The 19,830-nt window shown below is 31.2% G+C and overlaps 2 protein-coding genes and 1 pseudogene across 3 annotated transcripts; 1 reads left to right on the plus strand and 2 right to left on the minus strand.

Moving 5' to 3' along the window:
- Nucleotides 1-1,108: 1,108 nt before the first annotated feature.
- Nucleotides 1,109-4,936, minus strand: LOC111291272 (UDP-N-acetylglucosamine-N-acetylmuramyl-pyrophosphoryl-undecaprenol N-acetylglucosamine protein). Of its 2 annotated transcripts, none has more exons than XM_022882916.2 (9): nucleotides 4,619-4,936; nucleotides 3,459-3,807; nucleotides 2,927-2,960; nucleotides 2,603-2,806; nucleotides 2,335-2,424; nucleotides 1,972-2,037; nucleotides 1,784-1,875; nucleotides 1,649-1,696; nucleotides 1,109-1,547 (listed from the first exon to the last, which is right to left on the minus strand). In XM_022882916.2, the coding sequence occupies exons 2-9, from the start codon at nucleotides 3,779-3,781 to the stop codon at nucleotides 1,430-1,432; spliced, it is 975 nt and encodes a 324-aa protein (XP_022738651.1). In that variant the 5' UTR covers nucleotides 3,782-3,807; nucleotides 4,619-4,936; the 3' UTR covers nucleotides 1,109-1,429. The 2 variants fall into 2 exon arrangements, with proteins under 2 accessions (XP_022738651.1, XP_022738649.1); XM_022882914.2 differs by having other exon boundaries at nucleotides 3,459-3,845; nucleotides 4,619-4,776.
- A 2,358-nt stretch (nucleotides 4,937-7,294) lies between these two features.
- On the plus strand, nucleotides 7,295-11,377 carry LOC149516190 (uncharacterized; annotated as a pseudogene).
- Nucleotides 11,378-12,874: 1,497 nt separating this feature from the next.
- LOC111291139 (uncharacterized) lies at nucleotides 12,875-18,684 on the minus strand. The gene is made up of 6 exons (XM_022882746.2): nucleotides 18,212-18,684; nucleotides 18,019-18,132; nucleotides 17,115-17,195; nucleotides 15,973-16,145; nucleotides 15,716-15,812; nucleotides 12,875-13,274 (listed from the first exon to the last, which is right to left on the minus strand). Exons 1-6 carry the CDS (start codon nucleotides 18,530-18,532, stop codon nucleotides 13,164-13,166), a joined length of 897 nt encoding a protein of 298 aa, XP_022738481.2. The 5' UTR covers nucleotides 18,533-18,684; the 3' UTR covers nucleotides 12,875-13,163.
- Nucleotides 18,685-19,830: the final 1,146 nt, after the last annotated feature.

Below are 19,830 nucleotides of genomic sequence, written 5' to 3' on the forward strand. Positions count from 1 at the left end.
TACACGATCATTTTATTTATGGATTAAATTTCCAACAACAACATCATGAACATTCTGCTGCACTAATATTTTATTACTGGTTTGTGCTTAAGGTAGAAAATTTGATTACATTTGGAATTAATAGATTTATAAAGCTACCAATGATGTACCATAGTTTGAGAGATCTTTTTTTTTTATATTACAACTGGATGCTATATTTGGAGCATTTGATTGTTTTTCCTTAATCCTTGTAAAGGCTTGCAATCTTACAACATTAGCCGCAACAAAGTGACCTTCGAGGAGAGAATATGCAAAATTTGATGAACATATAAAATTTTTCTAATTTTTTAAAGCCCTCACTAGTTTAGTTGGTTGCAAGTCTCAAATTTTAATACAAATAATCCTAATTATGATATCGTTGCTCACGAAAATTCTTCATGATCCCCAAGGCCATGTATGGTAAAGAACCAACTGATTTGTTGACTAAAGTTGGAGCAATGTTAGAAGCTCCAATGAACCAGCTGATGCCAATATATTATTATTCAATGTTAAACCAAAGCAAAGGTCCTAATAAGTTGTTAGGATAAATGAAAAAGGCTCTTGATTTGCCCATTAGAATTCTTTAATATGAAGAATGGTTGCAATTTGTAGTTGAAATTGAAGCTGTCGGTGATCATTTCTTTAATTTCTTTTCTCCTTTTTGCCCTTCTTGTTATCAAGGTGAAAACATCATTCAAAAACAGCAACGTATTATAGAAGAGCTCTGTTTCCTTTCCCTGAGTCAGCATCCACAAAGTGGAACCATGTCATTATGCTTCGCCGTCTTTGATTCTTTCTTTCCTAGACAGATCATGCCCCACTAGATAGACTTAAAGGTAAAAAGGTAGGCCCAGACCAGGAGAGGAAAATCTATCAGTTAGTTTGATATTGCTCTTTAGACTGCAATCAAATGTTAGACTAGACAAGTTGAATGATGCCCTTTAGAAAGAAAGCTGCTTGGCAATTTTTCATTTTTCTTTCTCCTGCTCTTATAGATTGATAATGATTTGGGACAGTTTCCAATTTCAGCTGTCCAAATCTTTGGATATAGAACCTGTCAGAAGGTTGAACAACATCATAGCACTAAATCTGAAGTACTCAAAGAGAATAAGAGATTTTCTTTAAATTTGCTTTGAATATGTGTAAGTAGTTACAACTTAAAGCTACACAACTCCTCTAACATGGATGTATAAAAAAAAGATTGCCTGCTTTCTTGCTAGGCAACCTTGCATCTTCCAAAACTCGATCCACTTATCAACTTTTTGTGAATTTTTGATACAAAGAATTCAGTAGTTTACTATGTTATATCTGACATTTCAAACTCTATTACATTTCTCTATCTTCTGTAGGAAAATTAGATTTTTCGTCAAGACCTTCTAATCAAATTGTCTGCATAACCTGTCAGTCCAAGTTACCTCATACACTGGTATGACTCAGGGAACCATCTTGAAAATACACGGTGCTTCAGCTTTACAACCAAAGCAAAGGCACCATAGCATGGGAAATGCATCAATGCCACTGAAAAGTACCTTCAAATCCCCAATCAGAGATGAGATTAGATAAATATGTCTAGATGCTTAGCAAAAACATATTGTTGAGAATTATAAAGATAAAATATGGTTTCTTGTACCATAGGGGAGCATATGAAGATGACAAATCAAGAAATGGATATGGCCACCTGTTTAAAATAATTGAAATTAACATTAATCAAATGACAAATGAACATTGTATCCCACCAGAGAAAGATAAGGGTTAATGGGTTTACCAAACATTCTCACAAGCATGAAGAAGCCATTGGATTATAACATAGACCACTGTCCATAGGAAGAAGTATGCGATCCGAAAACAAGGAAAGCGCTGAATGAGACAAATAAGCAAAAATTAACAATAAAATAATGGAAAGATTTGGCAACTATCAGTCTTCGAAATTCGACTTTGAGTAGGGCAACTTACCAAGCAGTTCAAAGCAGTATCAGCAAGGAGGAAAATAGCATTGATAGAATGCATATTCATAGCCAGCTGCCACCAAAAGATTAAAAAATTGTGCAAGTGAGAATCAAAGAAACTGACAAAATACTGAGGCCTTTTATTTTCCCCACCTCGTGATACGCAGAACAATGAAGAAAAACAAAAACTGTGTAGTTTTGAAATGCTCTATTCTTTCGCTTTCTTTAATAGATTGAGCACGGCAATGGTTTGGTTTGTTATGCCGTGGCACTCTCTACAAAGAATCTAACGATATAGCCACTAACTAGATCTAATTTCATGAACTTGGTTTTCATGTTGGCTTAAGATATTAGTGAATGCGATACTTACAACACTCAAATTGTAGTCTTTAATTGCAAGGAATGGGACAATTATGAACCAAAAAACACAATCCGTCAGCAAAACTGCACCTGCATTCATCTGTTCACAAGAAAAACTATGTCACCAACCCTAGGAAGCAAACCAGCTAATGTATGCCATATGTCAAATAGGCTTCCAGGCAAAATCCTTCAAAGAAGTTCCCTTTAAGTGCTAGAGGTAAAACAAAGAGAATAACTCCAAGGAGAGATAAGTTATTGTTCTTCTGAAAGTAATATACCTGGAAAATTACTTGAAATACATAACCCCAAGTGCCTGCAGGTTGGCGAACAGACTGTTCTTCCGGGCACTCAGGGTTTTTTGCTGAGGTTTCTTCACTTGCATTGCATCCTTGCTCTGAATCTAACTCTACGTTATCAACCTTGTCACCGCTAACTGTTTTGTGGTATTGGTAACATCCACGCATGGAGAGCAATGATCCCAGCTGCAGATGAAACACAAGATAAATAAGTCAATAACGAATGGAAAGGCAGAAGAATGAGCATTGCTGTAGAGATACATAATTGTACAGATAAAATCTCATAAAAGAGATCATAAAGCATACCCCAAAATAAATGGTGATCAATGTGAAAGTCCACCTGCACAGAACAAGGAAAAAGCAAAAACACTCGGAAATTAGTTGAGCCCATACTTCATTAATTAAATAAGTTGAATTGGTAATAATGAGACAGACTTTATTTATTTCCCTAGACTAGCCATGTAATTTAGAGCCTCAATGACAATGACAATGACAATTTATCAAAACTCAAGAACTACTACAACACCAATTCAGAAATTCATTTTCTTTTTTCAAGAAACGAAAATGGACTATACTATAACCGTTTCAAAATCCTTAAATTAGCAATGCAAGCAACTCTTGAAAGACCATTGTTGTGTGGAAATTATCTTATATCTCATTAGACAAGCATACACTACTTGAAGGTTACAGCAGGAATTCAGCTTGCTTCATATATGAAAGTAACTTTCCATACATTAATTAAAGAGGAAAAAGAACTTTCCCTTCCCTGTAGTCATACATCAAATTCTGCAGCTGGTCACAAAATAATATGTTTAGTCCAAAGGAAAGGAGAGCTTACTGAGTATAATAGTAGAATATGCTGCCTCCATCCACAAAAGTAGTGACAATTAGCAATATTAAAAGCACAAGGAAAGCAACAAGTCTGAAAGCCAGCAACCAAGCAGGGTGAATTCCTTTTAAACATGGCCTCCAAGCCTCATCCTCATGAAGAGATCCTGCTGTTTCTTGCTGAGTTTCTCCATAATCGTGATTTGATTTACGGAAACCTTCATATTTCCATATAAGAGTCAAGGAAAAAGTTGCTGTAATTAAGACCCAAATGGCACAAAGCAAGACCCTCCAATTGAACCAGTAGATTGAGGTAGTTGTGTTGCCAGTCATGGCTGGTTGCCAAGAATCTCCTCCTCCTGTTAAAGAACTCATGGTGGAGCAACTAATCACTTCTCTGTTTTTTGCCAAAGAATGAATTTGAAAATGGGTTTATTGTGTTCAAATTCTTTCACAAAAAAGAAAAGAAAAGAAGAATAAGAAGATGAACAGAAACTTGGTTTTGAAAACACAATGAAGTGATAAAAAAGCATCAATACAGGAAAATAATGGAAAATTCTTCAATGAATCTAAAATAAGTCATGAAAATATGGTGAATGATTTCTTGAAGGAAAAGGAAAGTATTTCCTGAACGAAGTAGGGAACATGAATTGCATGAAACAACCGAAAACGTTTAGAGAATCCTGATGAAACAAACAACTTTTAGTACTGAATTAAATTTTAGAAAACCTGAAACAAACCCATAAAACAGAGCAGTCTTATGATATTAGAGCTTCAAAAAAATGATCTTAACATACTAACTATTTCAAAATTGTTTATGGAACAATTTAAATAACAAATCAATAAAAAAATAAAGTTAAAAAGCTTAAAACAAAGAATGAAAGACATGCCACATTTAAGAGAAGTCTAAGAAGAAACGAAATTAGTTATAGTTTTCTGATACAGTATTTATTAACACAAAACAACCAGAGAAGAAATAGACCAATGGAAAATCCAAAAACAAAAGTTGCCCAAGTTTGAATTTGATCTCATTAACTAATGCATGAGGCTTTTGCCTGAGATCCCAAACTTTAGAAATGTTTTTGCACAGAAAAATATATATTTGATTAATGTTGAAGATAACATAAAAGCAGAAGCTGCATTCTGAGAAAAGCAAAGGTTGATACTTACAAGGGAAAGCAAGTTAATGTGGAGGCTTTTAAGAGGGGATGCTTTGCTTCTTTGTTTAGAGAGATGAGAGAATCAAAACTGATAAAGCACAAGTAAAAGAGAGAGAAAGGGATCAAAGGGCGGTGGGCTTTGAGGCCAAGTTTCTCATTTCTTCCTGTTATTTATAAAGAAACTTCTTCCTTCTCCAGTACTTTATATAATCTGCATATTTCCATGCAAATATTATAAATTCTCAGACATGCAAGTTTTTTGTCACTTTTTTCTTGGATTTCCAGTCTTTTAGTAATTTTTTATTATTATATTACAAATTTGAAGGACAGAGAGAGATAGGAACAGTCGCTATTATATTTGGATTTTATGTGGGAATTCAGATTGATGCTTCTCGGAGTTCAGAAATTGTTTTGGTGTGTTCTGTTAGAGGAATAAAGTAACATAAAGGGGAATGGTATGATGAAGTAAAGTACCATAATTGGTGATGAACCTTTCTTTTGACTAGTGATTTGGGCCATTGATTTACATTTGGATTTCCATTTTTTTTTTGTTGGAATTAAATTCTCTAATTTGAGACATGAATTTGGGGTTCTTAAATTGTTATCATGCAAAGGGTCATTTGGCATAATGATTTAACTTTTTTTTTTTTTTTGGTAACGCGTAAAATCAGTCGGTCATGATAGGGGCCAAGATGTGACCCGAGAGAGTCATATTTGAGGCCCCACAACCCCAAAGCTTGCAAGTTATCTAGGGATGATTTGCAATCAAAAATTAATGATTCTTCGGGTTTTTTGTTTTTGGTAATACACTGCAATGTCGGTCGAAGCATGATGACACTTGTCATCAATGTATTGGCTGAATTGCACTTGTACGGTAAGTTTAGACAAGCAGGGTCCCCACTTGAGAATCCTCATTGGGCTGATAAATAAAAAACTCATAATAAAAAATTTGCCATTTGCATGCAAGAAACCCACAGAAAAAAGAATTAAGTTGTTGTCAGAGAATAAATATTGGATTCATGAATAATTTTTCAATAGATTTTATTTTTATTTATTTATTAAATTTGGTAAATAATATTTTAAAATTTATTTATACTCACTGTATTTTAAGTTCTTTAATTGTTAGCCATGGAAGTCCTGACCTATCATAAAAATCACAGGCCTTACCATCTTTGCCTATATTTTCACATGTACAATTCATCATACAATATATATAAAAGGGAAAAGAAAAGAAAAAAAAAAGTAGAAAGTATGGAAGAGAATTTGTCATCTTTTTGGTCTCCATTAATAATCAAATAAAGGAAAGAAGGGGGACATGGAAAGAGTTAAATTATTAGCTTATTCTATTACATTCTTGCTTGAAAGAATGTTGATAATTGGTTTACGGATTGGCGTGAAAATCCAAAGAAAGTTGAGGGTTACTTGTTGGATGATAAACGTGGTCTCCAAGCATATTAGAAAGCATCAAAAAGTGGACACGAATTACTCGGCAATTTCAACAATCTAAATTTACGGATTCTTGTTTGAATTCATTGATAAAAATCCCTTTTCAAGTGACAATAACTGTTGGATTTGATACATGCCAAATGTTGCTTAACTTTTAAGCCAATTCTTGATTCATTCAATTTTGCTATAAGCCCTTCTCTTAGCATTTATTTACAAACGAAACGTAATTTGAAAATAAAAATAAATTTTAAAATTTAAATTATATTTTGGATTCAACACTTATTGTTTAAAGCATTAGTATTGTTTATAAAGAAATGGACTGACGAAACCATACCATTTAGGTAATCATTGAATAGAAAAAGAGCATTTATTTACCAAATCTAAACTTGATTTAGCATTTGTTATTGCCCTTTAAGGATGGAATGTATAATCATATTTTGGATTACAAACAAAAAGGCATTTGTTTGAAGATTTTATTTGCACAACTCACACGTTGTAGGACGATTAATCTTTTCCTTTTACTAAGAAAAAGAGGATTTGAACTCTGCTTTTTGAATAAATAAACAACTGCAAATCCTTTTAATTTTCCATTTTCCAACGGAGAACCTAATCTGAAACTTGGGCGAAATTCCCGTGGCTAAAGAAACAAGAAAATGTGCAAACACAAATGCTAAGGTAAAGGTCGATGATGCAGCTTTCGATTTTAGAATTTTAATACTCCGAAAGTCACTCTCACGGGTCACAACGAAGCCGTTTTCACTAAACTACCCGCCGCTATTTGTTGCGCAACTAAAGGAGACCCAACAGATTTCAATCTGGAAATCTAGTTATACGAAACTATCTTCTCAGTCCAACACTTTAATTATCTCGGATATAATCGAATAAAATTGAGTAAATACATTATTAGGTTTGACTTCAGTTTTATTTAAAAACTCAAGACTTAAAAGTATAGCTCGATCTTGATCAAATTTTATTTTTATGTTTGAAATTAACTCATGATTTATTTAAACCATTTGAGTTCGGCTAAAAATTTTAATAAAATTATAAATATAAACATTAAATATTTTATTCTCATGATTTATTTATATATAAATATCAAATATATTAAGAGATTAAAGACTTGATTAAGTTATAACTTCTTAAGTTAAATATATATTAAAATACTCAAATTTAATTTGATTTGTTACGCGATTATAACTCAATTAGTGCTAAAGATATATATTTGAGTGTAAAGATAACAATGGCGGTGATGTGAATTATAGTGAGAAAAAAATTGACATATTAAATTAAAATTTTTATGTAATAAAAGTTTAAAATTATTTTACATTTATAAATTAATAAATAATTAAAAAACTATTAAATTAATTTATATCAAATAATAGTTTTGTTAAAAATAATTAAAAATTAATAAAAATAATAGTAATAATTCAAATAATATTTTTCTTTATTTTTCTTTATTTATTATTAGTTTATTGTATAATAATAAAATTTATTATTTATTAGCTCATAATAATAATTCTTATTTATTTATTTATTTATTTATTTATATAATAATAAAATTTATTTATTATATTAAATTAAATAATAAAATTATTTCATAATTTTTAAATAAAAATCAAAATAAAAAGTAAAAGAGATAGTACACTGTCTCGTGGTGAGAAGTCGACTATCCCAAGATATTTTTGAAAAAAAAAAACCCTAATTAACCACTAGAGAGTTTTCCTTCGAAAAGTCATATGGATGAAATTACTTCTAGTGTGCCTTGTCATTGCTATCCAATGGATGGTCGGCTACGGTGACATACAAATTAGGCCTAAAAGACAACAAAAGCAATGGTACTTTATAGGCAAAAAGAGTTGAAAGAATGCAATACCAAGTAATATGCTAACACAATAAAGAATTAAATATGTGAAATGGGTAATGTTTAGGAGTTGTATAATTGTGATGGAAAGGATATCGTGAGGAACAAAATATAGTGGGCAAACAAAACAAGTGTATGGAAAATTAAAGGTGCATGCCCACAAATACTTTAAAGGAACTAGACAAAGAAATGTGTGTACTAGAAAAGTAGAAATCACACTAAATGAACATGGAAATGAAAATTAGATTATTGAGTAGAAAGCTTTATTCTTATATTGTAGAAATCAAAAAATCAAATTTAAATAAAAAATCTAAATAATAATGAATAAAATGTATTATGTGAAAATTCGAAACCTAATTCAGCTAGTAGTGATAGATGCATAGTGGGAGGCAACTCTTTATACCCTTTAAAAATATATTATAGAAATGCTAAAAGTTTTTATTTCCTTTATAATGCCCCAATGAAATTAAAAATAAAATATATGATATATGTAAAAAGTAAAAAATTGCATCAGTTAGAAAATGATAGATATTTGAATAAAGAAAGATTTTAAAGTTATTATAGAAAAAAAAAAGGGCAAGTGAATTGATTGTAAAAAAATCATTGGTTTTTCTCTTCTTTCTCCACTTATAGCTTTTACTTTTTCAAACCAAGAAAGCAACACTAATTTTTAACAAAGAAAATCAAAGAAAGAAACTAAAGAAATTAAAAGAGGAAAAAAAAGTCGCTAAACTAAAGAAACAAATTACAAGTTGGGTTATTTTTTTCTTCCAACAAGATATTCAAATAAGTAATTTTTTTTTATATATTTTTATAATTAGTCAGCAAGTCAATGTGATAGAGTGTTTATTTACTATTTAAAATTTGTTATATTGATGAAATAATTTGATTATGTTATTGATAATATGTTTTTTTTTTATCATGTTTTAGTTTTTTGTGTTTTATATTTTGCTTTACTTTTCAGTTATTACTCTTTTAGCTAAATTAACTTTTAAGTTTGCCAAAGATTAATTTTTATATGTAGAGTATAAAACTAGTTAAAAGTTCTATCCAATTTCTTGCATTATAGTATGTATTCAATATGTGAATTGCATTTCTACTCATATATTTCAAATATAAAGTCAATTGATCTTCATTTCCATGCATAATTGTATTTTGAATATGTTTTCTTATTTTTTATAAATTACATAAACTAAATTATTTAAGTTAATTAGTTATGAAGAAATATCTTATTAAAAGGAAGCTAATTTTTGAAGAATCATCTGTAATCAATACTAATGGTACACAACATTGTACAAAGCAAGTTCTTGTTGAATTAAACTTAAATAAGTTTTTTTCGGATCCTCGATTATAAAAAAAAAAAAAAGAACTATGACATTAATGATAGAGATAAGGTTCAAAGAGCTTCTTTGCAAAAAGGTCCATATCAATCTTATGAACATAATTTTCTCCAAAGAAAACTTGGAAAAGCATTACATCGTTTTATTCCTACATAGTTTAAAGAATATGCTAATTGGTTAGAATATAGTAGAGAGAATGATGACGCTTTTTGTTTGTGTTGTTATCTTTATAGAACAGATATTAGAAAGCAAGCAGTCAGTGATTGTTTTATTTCAAATGGATTTACAAATGGGAAAAAGGAAGAAAGATTTGATGTTTATGTTGGAGGACCTAATAGTACTCATAACAAAACTTGGAAGTATTGTCAAGATTTGCTAAATCAAAAGCAATATATTCAATTTGCTTTTGCAAAACAATTTAATCAAACATGAAAAGATTATCAATTTCGCTTAACTACGACACTTGATTGTATTTGCTTTCTCTTATGTCCAAGTTTAGTATTTCGTAATAGAGATGAAACTAAAAATTTTCACAATCAAAAAAATTTTTTTGAGCTTTTTAGATTTTTTGTCAATCATAACAAAACTATCAATAGTGTTATCTTGAAGAATGTATCGGGAAATTTAAAAGTGTTAGCACATGATATTTAAAAAAATTTTATTCGTACCATAGCAATTAAGAATATCAATAATATCACGAAAGATCTTTTAGATGGATTATTTTTCATTTTACTTGATAAATCTCATGATGTTTCAATCAAAGAACAAGCTACTATTGCTTTTGTGCTATGTGGATTCTAAAAGGCACGTCATTGAACATATTCTAGGTATAATACAAGTCAGTAATACAATCACTTTGTCATTTAAAGCAGCTATTGAAGCATTATTCTCTAAGAATAATTTGAGTATGTCAAGGATCCGTGGGCAGGGTTATGATGGACCAAGTAACATGCAAGATGAATTCAATAGATTAAAAACTTTGATCATGAAAGATATTGTATCTAATTATTATGTTCATTGTTTTGCTTATCAACTTCAATTGACACTTATAGCTATGGTAAAGAATCATGTTCAAATTGCATTACTTTTCAACATTGTAACAAATGTAGTAAATATTGTTGGGGCTTTATGTAAACAAAAAGATGTTCTTTAAGAAAAACAACTTCATAAAGTTGTTGAGGCATTACGAGTCAATGAACTTTTTACGAGAAAAGGTTTAAATCAAGAAAGAAGTCTTCAACAAGCTAGGATACATGATAAGGTTCACATTATGAGACTTTAATAAATTTGATCATTATGTTTAGTTCCATTATTGATGTGCTTGAAATTGTTATGAAGGATGAGAATAACTTGGGGCAAAAAGGTGAAGTTTCTGCTTTATTGGATTCAACTCAATCTTTTGACTTTGCTTTTAACTTGCATTTGATGAAAATATCTTAGAGATTACAAATGAATTGTTCTTGGCATTACAAAGGAGAGATCAAGATATTATGAATGCAATGGCATTAGTAAGAGTAGGAAAGCAATGACTACAAATGATGAAAGATGATGGATTGAAATTTTTGCATAAGAAGGTTTCTTTATTTTGTAAAAAAAATAATATTGACATCCCAAATATGGATGATATCTTTGTAACTCATAGAAGGCCTCGATGCAATGCTCAAACAATGACAAATTTACATTATTATTGAGTTGAGTTGTTTTACACAATAATTGATATGCAACTTAAAGAGCTCAATAATCATTTTAATAAGGTGAATATGAAGTTATTTGTTTCTATGACTTTTTTAAATCTTTGTGATTCTTTTACAGCTTTTGATAAGAAAAAGTTTATTTGTCTTGTTCAGTTTTATCTAGTTAAATTTTTTAATGTGGAGCTACTAATTCTTGACAATAAACTTGAAACTTACATTGTTAATTTAAGATCTCATGATGAGTTTACAAGCTTGAAAAGTATTCCATGAAACTTGTTGAGATAAAGAAACATTTTGTATATCTATTGGTATGCTTACTTATGAAATTAGCTTTAATTTTACCAATTTCTATTGCATCAGTTGAAAGAGTTTTTTTTGCTATGAAGATTGTGAAGAACCGTTTGTGCAACCGAATGGGAGATTATTAAATGAATGATTGTTTGGCTACATATATAAAAAAAGATATATTTCGTAATATTGATAATGAAAAGATTTTACAACATTTTCAAAATATGAAAACTCAAAGAGAATAATTGTAATATATTACTTTTATGTATATATAAAGCAGTTTTTTTATACATTTTAATTTACTTATATATATTTAATATCATATATATTTTTGCCCCCACTAAGTGTAAATCCTAGATCCGTCCTTGTCAGTTCAAGCAATCACTTTTAAGATGTATCATTTAATAGGTCTAGAGTTCGAATTCTAGCACTTGCAATCCTTTTTTTTTATTTACAAGTTATGACCTCTTATGTTAAAAAAAAATGTATTGTGAGAAAATTTTCATTAATTAAAAAAAAATGTACTGTGAGAAATTTTCCATTAATTTGATTGGGATTTGAGTTGACATAGTTGTGTTTAATTTGTTCAAGGTCATGAATCAAAGAATGAAACTAGAAAACAAACTATATGGTTACAACTCATGCATACATTTGTTTTGATTCGATAGAGACCATGAAACTCATTTAATATCTTCTCTTTTCTCTTAATTATTGTCATTTTATTTTAATGTGTTGAATGAAAAAAGATAGATAATATTTTTCCATATAAAATTATCGTAATTTCATATAAACATTCCGTTTGATAAAAAAGTTCTAATATAATGATTGAGGTATAAAATAATACATGTTTTACTTGAGTCAGCCATTAGATTAGAATTTTTTTCCTCGTCCTTACCTATCTTCTAATCGAACGGTGTTCGAGACTCGAGCTGATGGTCAGCTTGGCCCAAGGAAAGCATACAACTTGGATGCAAAGGCAACGAAAATGAAGGGAAAGCTACAATTTATTAGGGGTGAGGGAAAAACATTCTAAGCTTAAGGTGAAAGAAAGAAAGAAAAAGAAAAGGAGGAAGCTCAATATACGATCGATTAGGTTAGTTACGGTCAGAGAGCATGAACCAGCATAAGGAGACCAATATATAATTAACGAGGTAGTTCAATTGTTGAGGTTCTCTACATGGTTTTCTAAGTTTTGGAGAAAGGAGAGTTTTTTCAAATGCAATGTCATGCAAAGCACAGAGAGAGAGAGAGAGAGAGAGAGAGAGCTTTCTTAATGATTGTTGGTGAGGCAGCCAGAGACTAACGACAAAGCTCTGATGAGCGTTCGGGTTTGTACTCGTGTAAAAGTTATGAGAGTCCAGAGGTTGGGCATTCGGGTCCATGTGATATGTGTCAAGCAACAGCGAAACTCATTTTTGTTGGTTTATATAAACCCAATGCTTGGAATCAACAAAATTTGGAATCTGCAACTTCTCATGATCACAGCAATTTTTTATGCTGTCTAGAAATTCATAGAAAGATCATGAAATCTCAACTTCAGTACATGCGTATTTGGAATTTACTTAACCTGCAATTAGATCTACACAAAAATAATAGCCATAGTTGGCAACTAAGTTCCTCAAAATATACAAGCAAGCTTAGGCAATCACCAAATCCTTCCAACTTATACTATTGGGATTATTCATTCATCCAAACGGGAAATTTTATACATAAAACATTTATATCTATCCCTATCAAATCATTTTGTTTAAAGTTTGGTTAAAATACATTTCATTAACCTATGTACGCTCTTACATTGGAAGATCTGTACATTTTGATCACAAAAGAACATGCTTTACAAAGCCAAGCTTCAGTTGGAAAATAACCTGATTGTATTTATTGATAAGGTTATTCTGCTACTCCAAGGTAATAATGTCATTTCAGATTTCAGAAGGTACCAGCATCATCCCCTAGTGTGGAGAGAGAAAATGGGGCGATGGCTACATTGAAACTCGGTGTGCCTACTCTGTCAATGTGTTTCATCTCAAAGTCTCCTTCCTGCATTGCAATGAACCCAAGGAAATAAGAACTTCTTGACAGCATCTTAACAGACTGTCCAAGTAGCCCAAAAAGTTCAGGACTAAGCTCACAAAGAAGGGTATTAAAAACAATAAAAAAAAAATGAAACACAAATGGTACATATGACATGCATCCAAGGGGACAAGGACCATTAGCATAAGCTTCCACATACTCAAGGAAGTGGAGAAAATGACCACAAAGTAGACTACACTCAAGTAATCTGACTCACTTTTATAGTCAGCAAACATATTCTATGATGAATATGCTGTAGAAAGACTAACATTAGGGCTGCATTCAGAATACCTATGTACAACTGAACGATAAAGTATAAACCAGCGGTAACCACAACTGGACTTAAATTTGATGGGTGGAGGTGTCATATTGGTCTTGTGTTTGCCACAGAAAATGCAAAGGAGGTAATCGAGGCCTCGGAGGAGAAGGGCTTTGCAGTGGAGGCAGCGGAGGTGGGAAGAGTTGGAGATTGAGTGAGGAAATTTTATCTCCTTGACATCTTACATTTTTAGCATAAAAGAGCACAACAACCAAGGCAAGAAGAAAATATGAGAGCCCTCAAAAAGTTATGAGAAATTGCAAAAGAGGCCAATCGGCATGCCATATTTTGCCACTCGGGTGCCGCTGATTTGCATAAATGAGAAAAAAAATTAAGAAAAGAGAAGAAAAAAATGATCAAATCTGATGTTAGTATCACCAATCTCATACATTCTAGATTTAAAAAAATTTCTGATAAAAAAGTAAATAAACACCAAAAAATGGCAAATGCAGGTGACTCTGGCATTGGTATGGCCTGAGAAGCATCCAACCCTTTCTTTAGTGGTAAGAGAAAGAAAAAGAAGAAAAAGGACGAAAAATGAAAGTCCTCACACACCTTGTCATCCACCCCTCTCCATTTTTTCAGATAAAAAATGAGTTTACATGCAAAAGAGATGGGAGAAGGAAAAAAGAAAGACACCAAGCATGACATGGGGCTTACCTTAGAAGGAGTCAAGATGCTGTCATATCATGGTGTTATTTTATGTTAAAACTATGTTTCTTACTAAAGAAACGTGGTTTTTGTGATTAAAAACTACACTTCTAACATTGAAAACATAGTCTAAATAAATTTTTACTCTTTAACTTTTTTATTTATTATCAATCATGTTTGAAACCAAAACAAAATTTCAAAAAAAAAAAAAAAAAAGAAAGGAAAACAAAATAAATTACAAAAAATGGACGGGTCACACCTGCCCACTTACCACCATCTCTATCAATCAATTCCAACATCTTCTTTATTACTCTTAATAATATTTTTATTGCCTAAATTTATTACTTTAATTGTTAAAAATAGTATAAAAGATGTAAGATATAAAAGCCTACTTTTTACTTTAAGAAACGTAGTTTTTGTAAATTTTTTTAACCAAACACTATGTTTCAATATGTACAAACACAATGTTTTTTTTTTTTTTTCTCAAACGCTACGTTTTTACTTACAAAAATGTAGTATTTGTGAACCTGAATTATTTTTAAATAAACAAAAAAAAGCAAAAAAAGAAAGAAAAATCATGAAACAACCACATGTCACTCCCAATAAAGAGTCCTATGCGCTCTACATTTACAAAATTTATCTTATGGATCTCAACCCATTGGTAGCTTAATGAATAAATTCAAAGATAGGCTTTGTACAGTCTGTCAGTCATCTGTCTGTACTATTTTCTACCCAGGCCATCAACTTGTTGCATAGTAAGATAAATAGGATTAAAACCTTGGAATATGAACATTCTTTGTTGGAACTTGGAAGCAATTTACACAATAACTAAAAAAGATTAGAGCATGTTGCATCAATTAACTAATGCTTAAACATCATAATCATCATTCTTGTAAAGGCAAGTGCCAAATTGAAAATTGCAAGTTAGAAAAAGAAATTCTTTTCAAATTCTATTAATTAAACACTATAAAGCACGGACACGTAATACGGGACAACACGATACAGACATGGCAACACGACAATTTTTAAAAAATGAGGACACGGATACAGCAGGACACAACAATAACAAAATATTTTTTATTATTATAATCATCAGTTAAAAATATATGGTAGATATTGGGCTTACTTTTAAAAGATATTTACCCTATTGAAAAAAAAAAGATGATAGACACAAAAATAAAAGAACATGTGGTATCATTATCCGCACGAGAATTGTCTTTTCCTTTTCTTTTTCTACTTCTTTGTTTAATCCGGCCAAGTTTGACATTTATTTCGATGTGTCACAACCATTAAAGCATCAAACATGGATACAACACAGGTATGCAAGGGGTTTAGAAGCATCCATGATTCCTTGATTAAACAGTACTTCAGTTTTTTATAAAATTAGACATCTTTTCCAGCAAGAAAGAATGTAAATCAAAGGGCAGGCCCCTCTTACCATTCTGCCATTGGGAGTACTTAACGGGCAAGCAGATAAGTATTCGAAACCTGTTCTGGGAAGTATAACTGGCTGTTTGCCTATAACTCCAATTCCCCTGCAGTAAAGGAAAGCTACAGGATCAGATTTTATGGATATTAGGAATGAAAAAAAAATCCCATCAGATACTTTTCAAACTGTGGAAGGAGAAGACTGAAACTAAGCTATTTCAAAATGATAAATAAAAGATAGCATAGAAGATAATAGAGTTAACTCACCAAACACTTTCAGTTTTCCCATTGCCATCTGTGATAATCCAATGCCTTCTGAGAAGCTGAACAGGACGATCTGAGTTATTGATTATTCTTATTCTATATGCAAAAACGTACTGGTCCCTTGAAGGTATACTACGCCCCTCTACGTACACACTCCTAACTTGAACTCTGATTCCCTGAAATATCCAAAGATTTGTATCACATTGAAGGTTTATTTTTTTCTTCCCTTTCATCTTTAAATAAGCAAGTTTCTGTAATTGAGTGTTGGCTCTGTCTTAACAGATCCAGATAATTATATAAAAATTTCCAATAAGGGAGTGGAAATATATTCCACCAAGCCAAATGTCAGAAGGAGAAACCTTACAGATCTTACTCCATTCAGTTGGTAAGTACTTAGGATCCCAAAGGGTACCTCAACTTAAGAATTTGGTCAGAGAATTAAAAAAAAAAATTGAAAAGAGCATCTCAGTTAAAAATCAGGGGTCTTAACAACAATAATGGCCAAATTCAGCCTACATAGCTAGAATATAATTTTAGAAAGTAGCAAGGAAGACATTGTTATCAAAAGTACCATTAGGTTACATAAATGAAGATGGGAATTGATAACCCTACTTTAGCATCGGAGCACACCTTTAACAAGGACTTCTCCGAATACCAAAATATCTCTAATTTAGTTAAGGCTTCACTTCTTGCTTGTACTGCTTCTCTTATACTTTCTCAAAAGATGATATCAAGCAAAATCATACTAGATTAAAAATGAAAAAAATGGTTCAAAGAGTAAATAAATTCAAATATAATGGTCCCACATAAATCTAAAATTTCATTTTGTTATTTATGAAAAATAAACTTTTAGTTTCAATTCCTCAAACATATATTTGCTTTTGTATCCAAAACTTTTTGTTTCTCACTTGCAAAATAAGAAAGGTGAGCAACAAAATTAACACCAAATTAAATGTTAGAAACAAAGTCAAAGGAGGTAAAATCCTGCTTATAGAGACTAAAAACTACTTAACCTATCCACTAAACCAGAAAAAGAGTTATTGCATGAACCTACTGTAGTCCTCTAGAATATAATTTTAAAAATAATAAAAAATCCTTTTGGAAACCAGAAATGGAAGATGTGTGTAATTAGATCAATGTCATACCAAGGTTGTTGCATCACTTGAACACTTCAGGAGAGAGTGGGGTGCTATTTCTTTCAACTCATCACGATACCTAGCTGCATCCTAAAGAATTGCAGAAAAGGCATCAGTTTCAACAGATTTAACATACACATGCATTATATAAGATTGTTATCCATAAATAATCTTCAATTATCTAACATTAGAAATTTGGTTGCATTCCTGATGATTTTCAGGAAAATTCCAAAAGCCAGAAAAAAAAAAAAAAAAACTGGGGAGAAAGTATGATAGCGATGATCTTATCTGTGTTCAAAGTATAAAGAAGACAAGAACAATGGATATAAAGGCCATCAAAATGTGCAAAAGGAAATGATGAATAAAATTAAATGCTGAGCCAACTAAATTGTATACAAATAAAAGGAGCAACAGTTACATGCAGGATCTAAATATATCATACAAAAACTGTGATAGGATACCAAAACAGAGAGCACAGTAGTAATACCATCTCTAGACTCCCAATGGCATAATGGGTAAAACTTCGACAAGACTTATGAGTTATGTCCTCTTTCTTAGGTATCCAAATAAAAAATAGACTGTGTTCAAAATTGCTGACCACAAAAACTAAAATTGGCATGAGTTTTAGGTGAGGTCAATAATTTTAATCTTTAGACCTATTCATTGTGAAACAGTAGGAAAAGAAAACACGAAATGGTAGCTAAGTTTTGTCTATAACGCATAACGCAGTTGAATTATGGTTCCATCTTGAACTGCAACCCTTCCCAGTTGTAGTTCAGATAGCATTTCAAACTAAAAAAGCCGCATTCCATGATTCCAAGCTACCTATACTTCTCACTCAAAGTTACATATTCAGACTGAATCAATTAAAGGCAGGGAAAAAGAAAAAAGCTGCCCACTGTTGGGGAAGTACCTCAAATCTTTCATCGGCAACAGCTTCTTTAATCAGCCTCCTAAGTCTCAAAATAGGCTCTTCTTCCTCCAACATTTTCAAAGAATCACGTATCCTCGCTGCTTCTTTATAATCCTATAATCCAAACAAAACTCTCACTTCGTTTTTTTTTTTAAAGACAAATTTAAAATAAATAAATAAATTTACAACTGACCTCAGATTTAGCAGCAACCTCCATTTGATGTTTCAGCATTGCATAAGTTTGGCTCCGAGAAAGAAACGAACTCTCATTCCGAGTTGGATTCGGGTTCAAACTCGGACTCTCCCCTCCACCACCATTCCCGTTCCTCTCCACCGCACAAGCCACTATCCTACACTTCCACGCAACGCCACCATCCCAACAACCCGACCCAACCCTTCTCTTCCCCCCAAAGTGTAGATCCGCCGACAACCCCTGACCGACCCTACCCGGAAACTGGTTCCTCCTCGTACCCGCATTCAAATCAGTGAAAACCTTAAGGCTCAGCGAATGCATTTTTTATTTAAAATTAACTTTTTAGACGGAAAATTAAAATTTTCCGTCACTTTCTCGCGCTTTGCTCCAAAAAATTTCCCCGGAAAACTTTTTAAAGATACAAGAAGAAGAAGAATTTTGTAGTTTGGCTTATGGATAGGGTGCGAACGGGCGGAACGATGTTTACGGGATTTTGACTATGTCATGCAAGTTTAGAACCTGAAATTACAAAAACAGACCTGGGCCTGTTGGTTAAGTTCCTGTAGACAGTAGGGGTAAATGTGGAATAAGATGGGTTTTGTTTCGGCCTCTATATTTGAGCCACAGCAGCAAGTAGATTTTTCATTTTTGCTGTTTATGGTAGAGAAGATTGCACGTATGAAATTGTTGTTCGTCCCACGTGGCGGAAAATGGGAGGCGTTGGAATATAAATTTCGCATATACATACATCCAAACAACATCTAATAAAATAAAATTAAATGTACAAATTTTGCATATACGATCGAATAATTTCATAGCAAATATCTAGCATAATTAAATAAAAAAAAGGCAAATTAAAGCCAAATATAAAGCTGAATGAAAAGTTGCTCAACAAATAAATTAAACATTTTAAAGAGAGGTGATATTAAAAAGAAATATAGGGAAGTGTATACTTTCAAATCCACATTTTAATTTTTAGATAATTTAATAGGTTCTTATTTGTAGAAGTAAAAATAAAAATAAAAAGTAAGAATATTGACTCTTTAAATATATATATATATATAATTAATTTAAGTTGAATAATTTTTTTAATATAAGAATATATCAAATTATATTCAAGAATGAAACTCTTTTAAAAAATAGACTTCTTGAAAAGAATAATTGTTCCACCAATATTATTTGGTGTGATGAAATACATGAATAAAAAAAAATTTTATATCCAAGAAGAATACAAAAATACAAAACCTAAAAACAATAAAACCATTTTGCAAAATTTTTTTATAACTATATAAAGTAACAAATCTTAATATAACAGCACAAAATAGAAGAATCAAGAAAAAAGAAAAACATTTTATGTAGTCACATTCTTAGAAAAAATTAGGAAAAATAGGTATGCAAAAACAAAACTTTGCCCTAATGCATTATCGAATTCGAAAACAGAATGCTTACATATGGGAGGTTGAAAATAATTATGAAAAATTCAAAATTTTTGAATAGTTAATTGATTAAAAATTGTATTATTAATAAGAATCAAATTAAGATAAGAGTAATATCAAATTTAGAGTAGTTTATGCAATGGTCAATAAGCCATAGTAAATTTTTTTTCTAATATTATTTTT

This window comes from Durio zibethinus, chromosome 11, assembly GCF_047325235.1.
Source record: "Durio zibethinus cultivar Kanyao isolate XHJ-2024 chromosome 11, ASM4732523v1, whole genome shotgun sequence".
In the NCBI taxonomy this organism is placed as follows: Eukaryota; Viridiplantae; Streptophyta; class Magnoliopsida; order Malvales; family Malvaceae; genus Durio; species Durio zibethinus.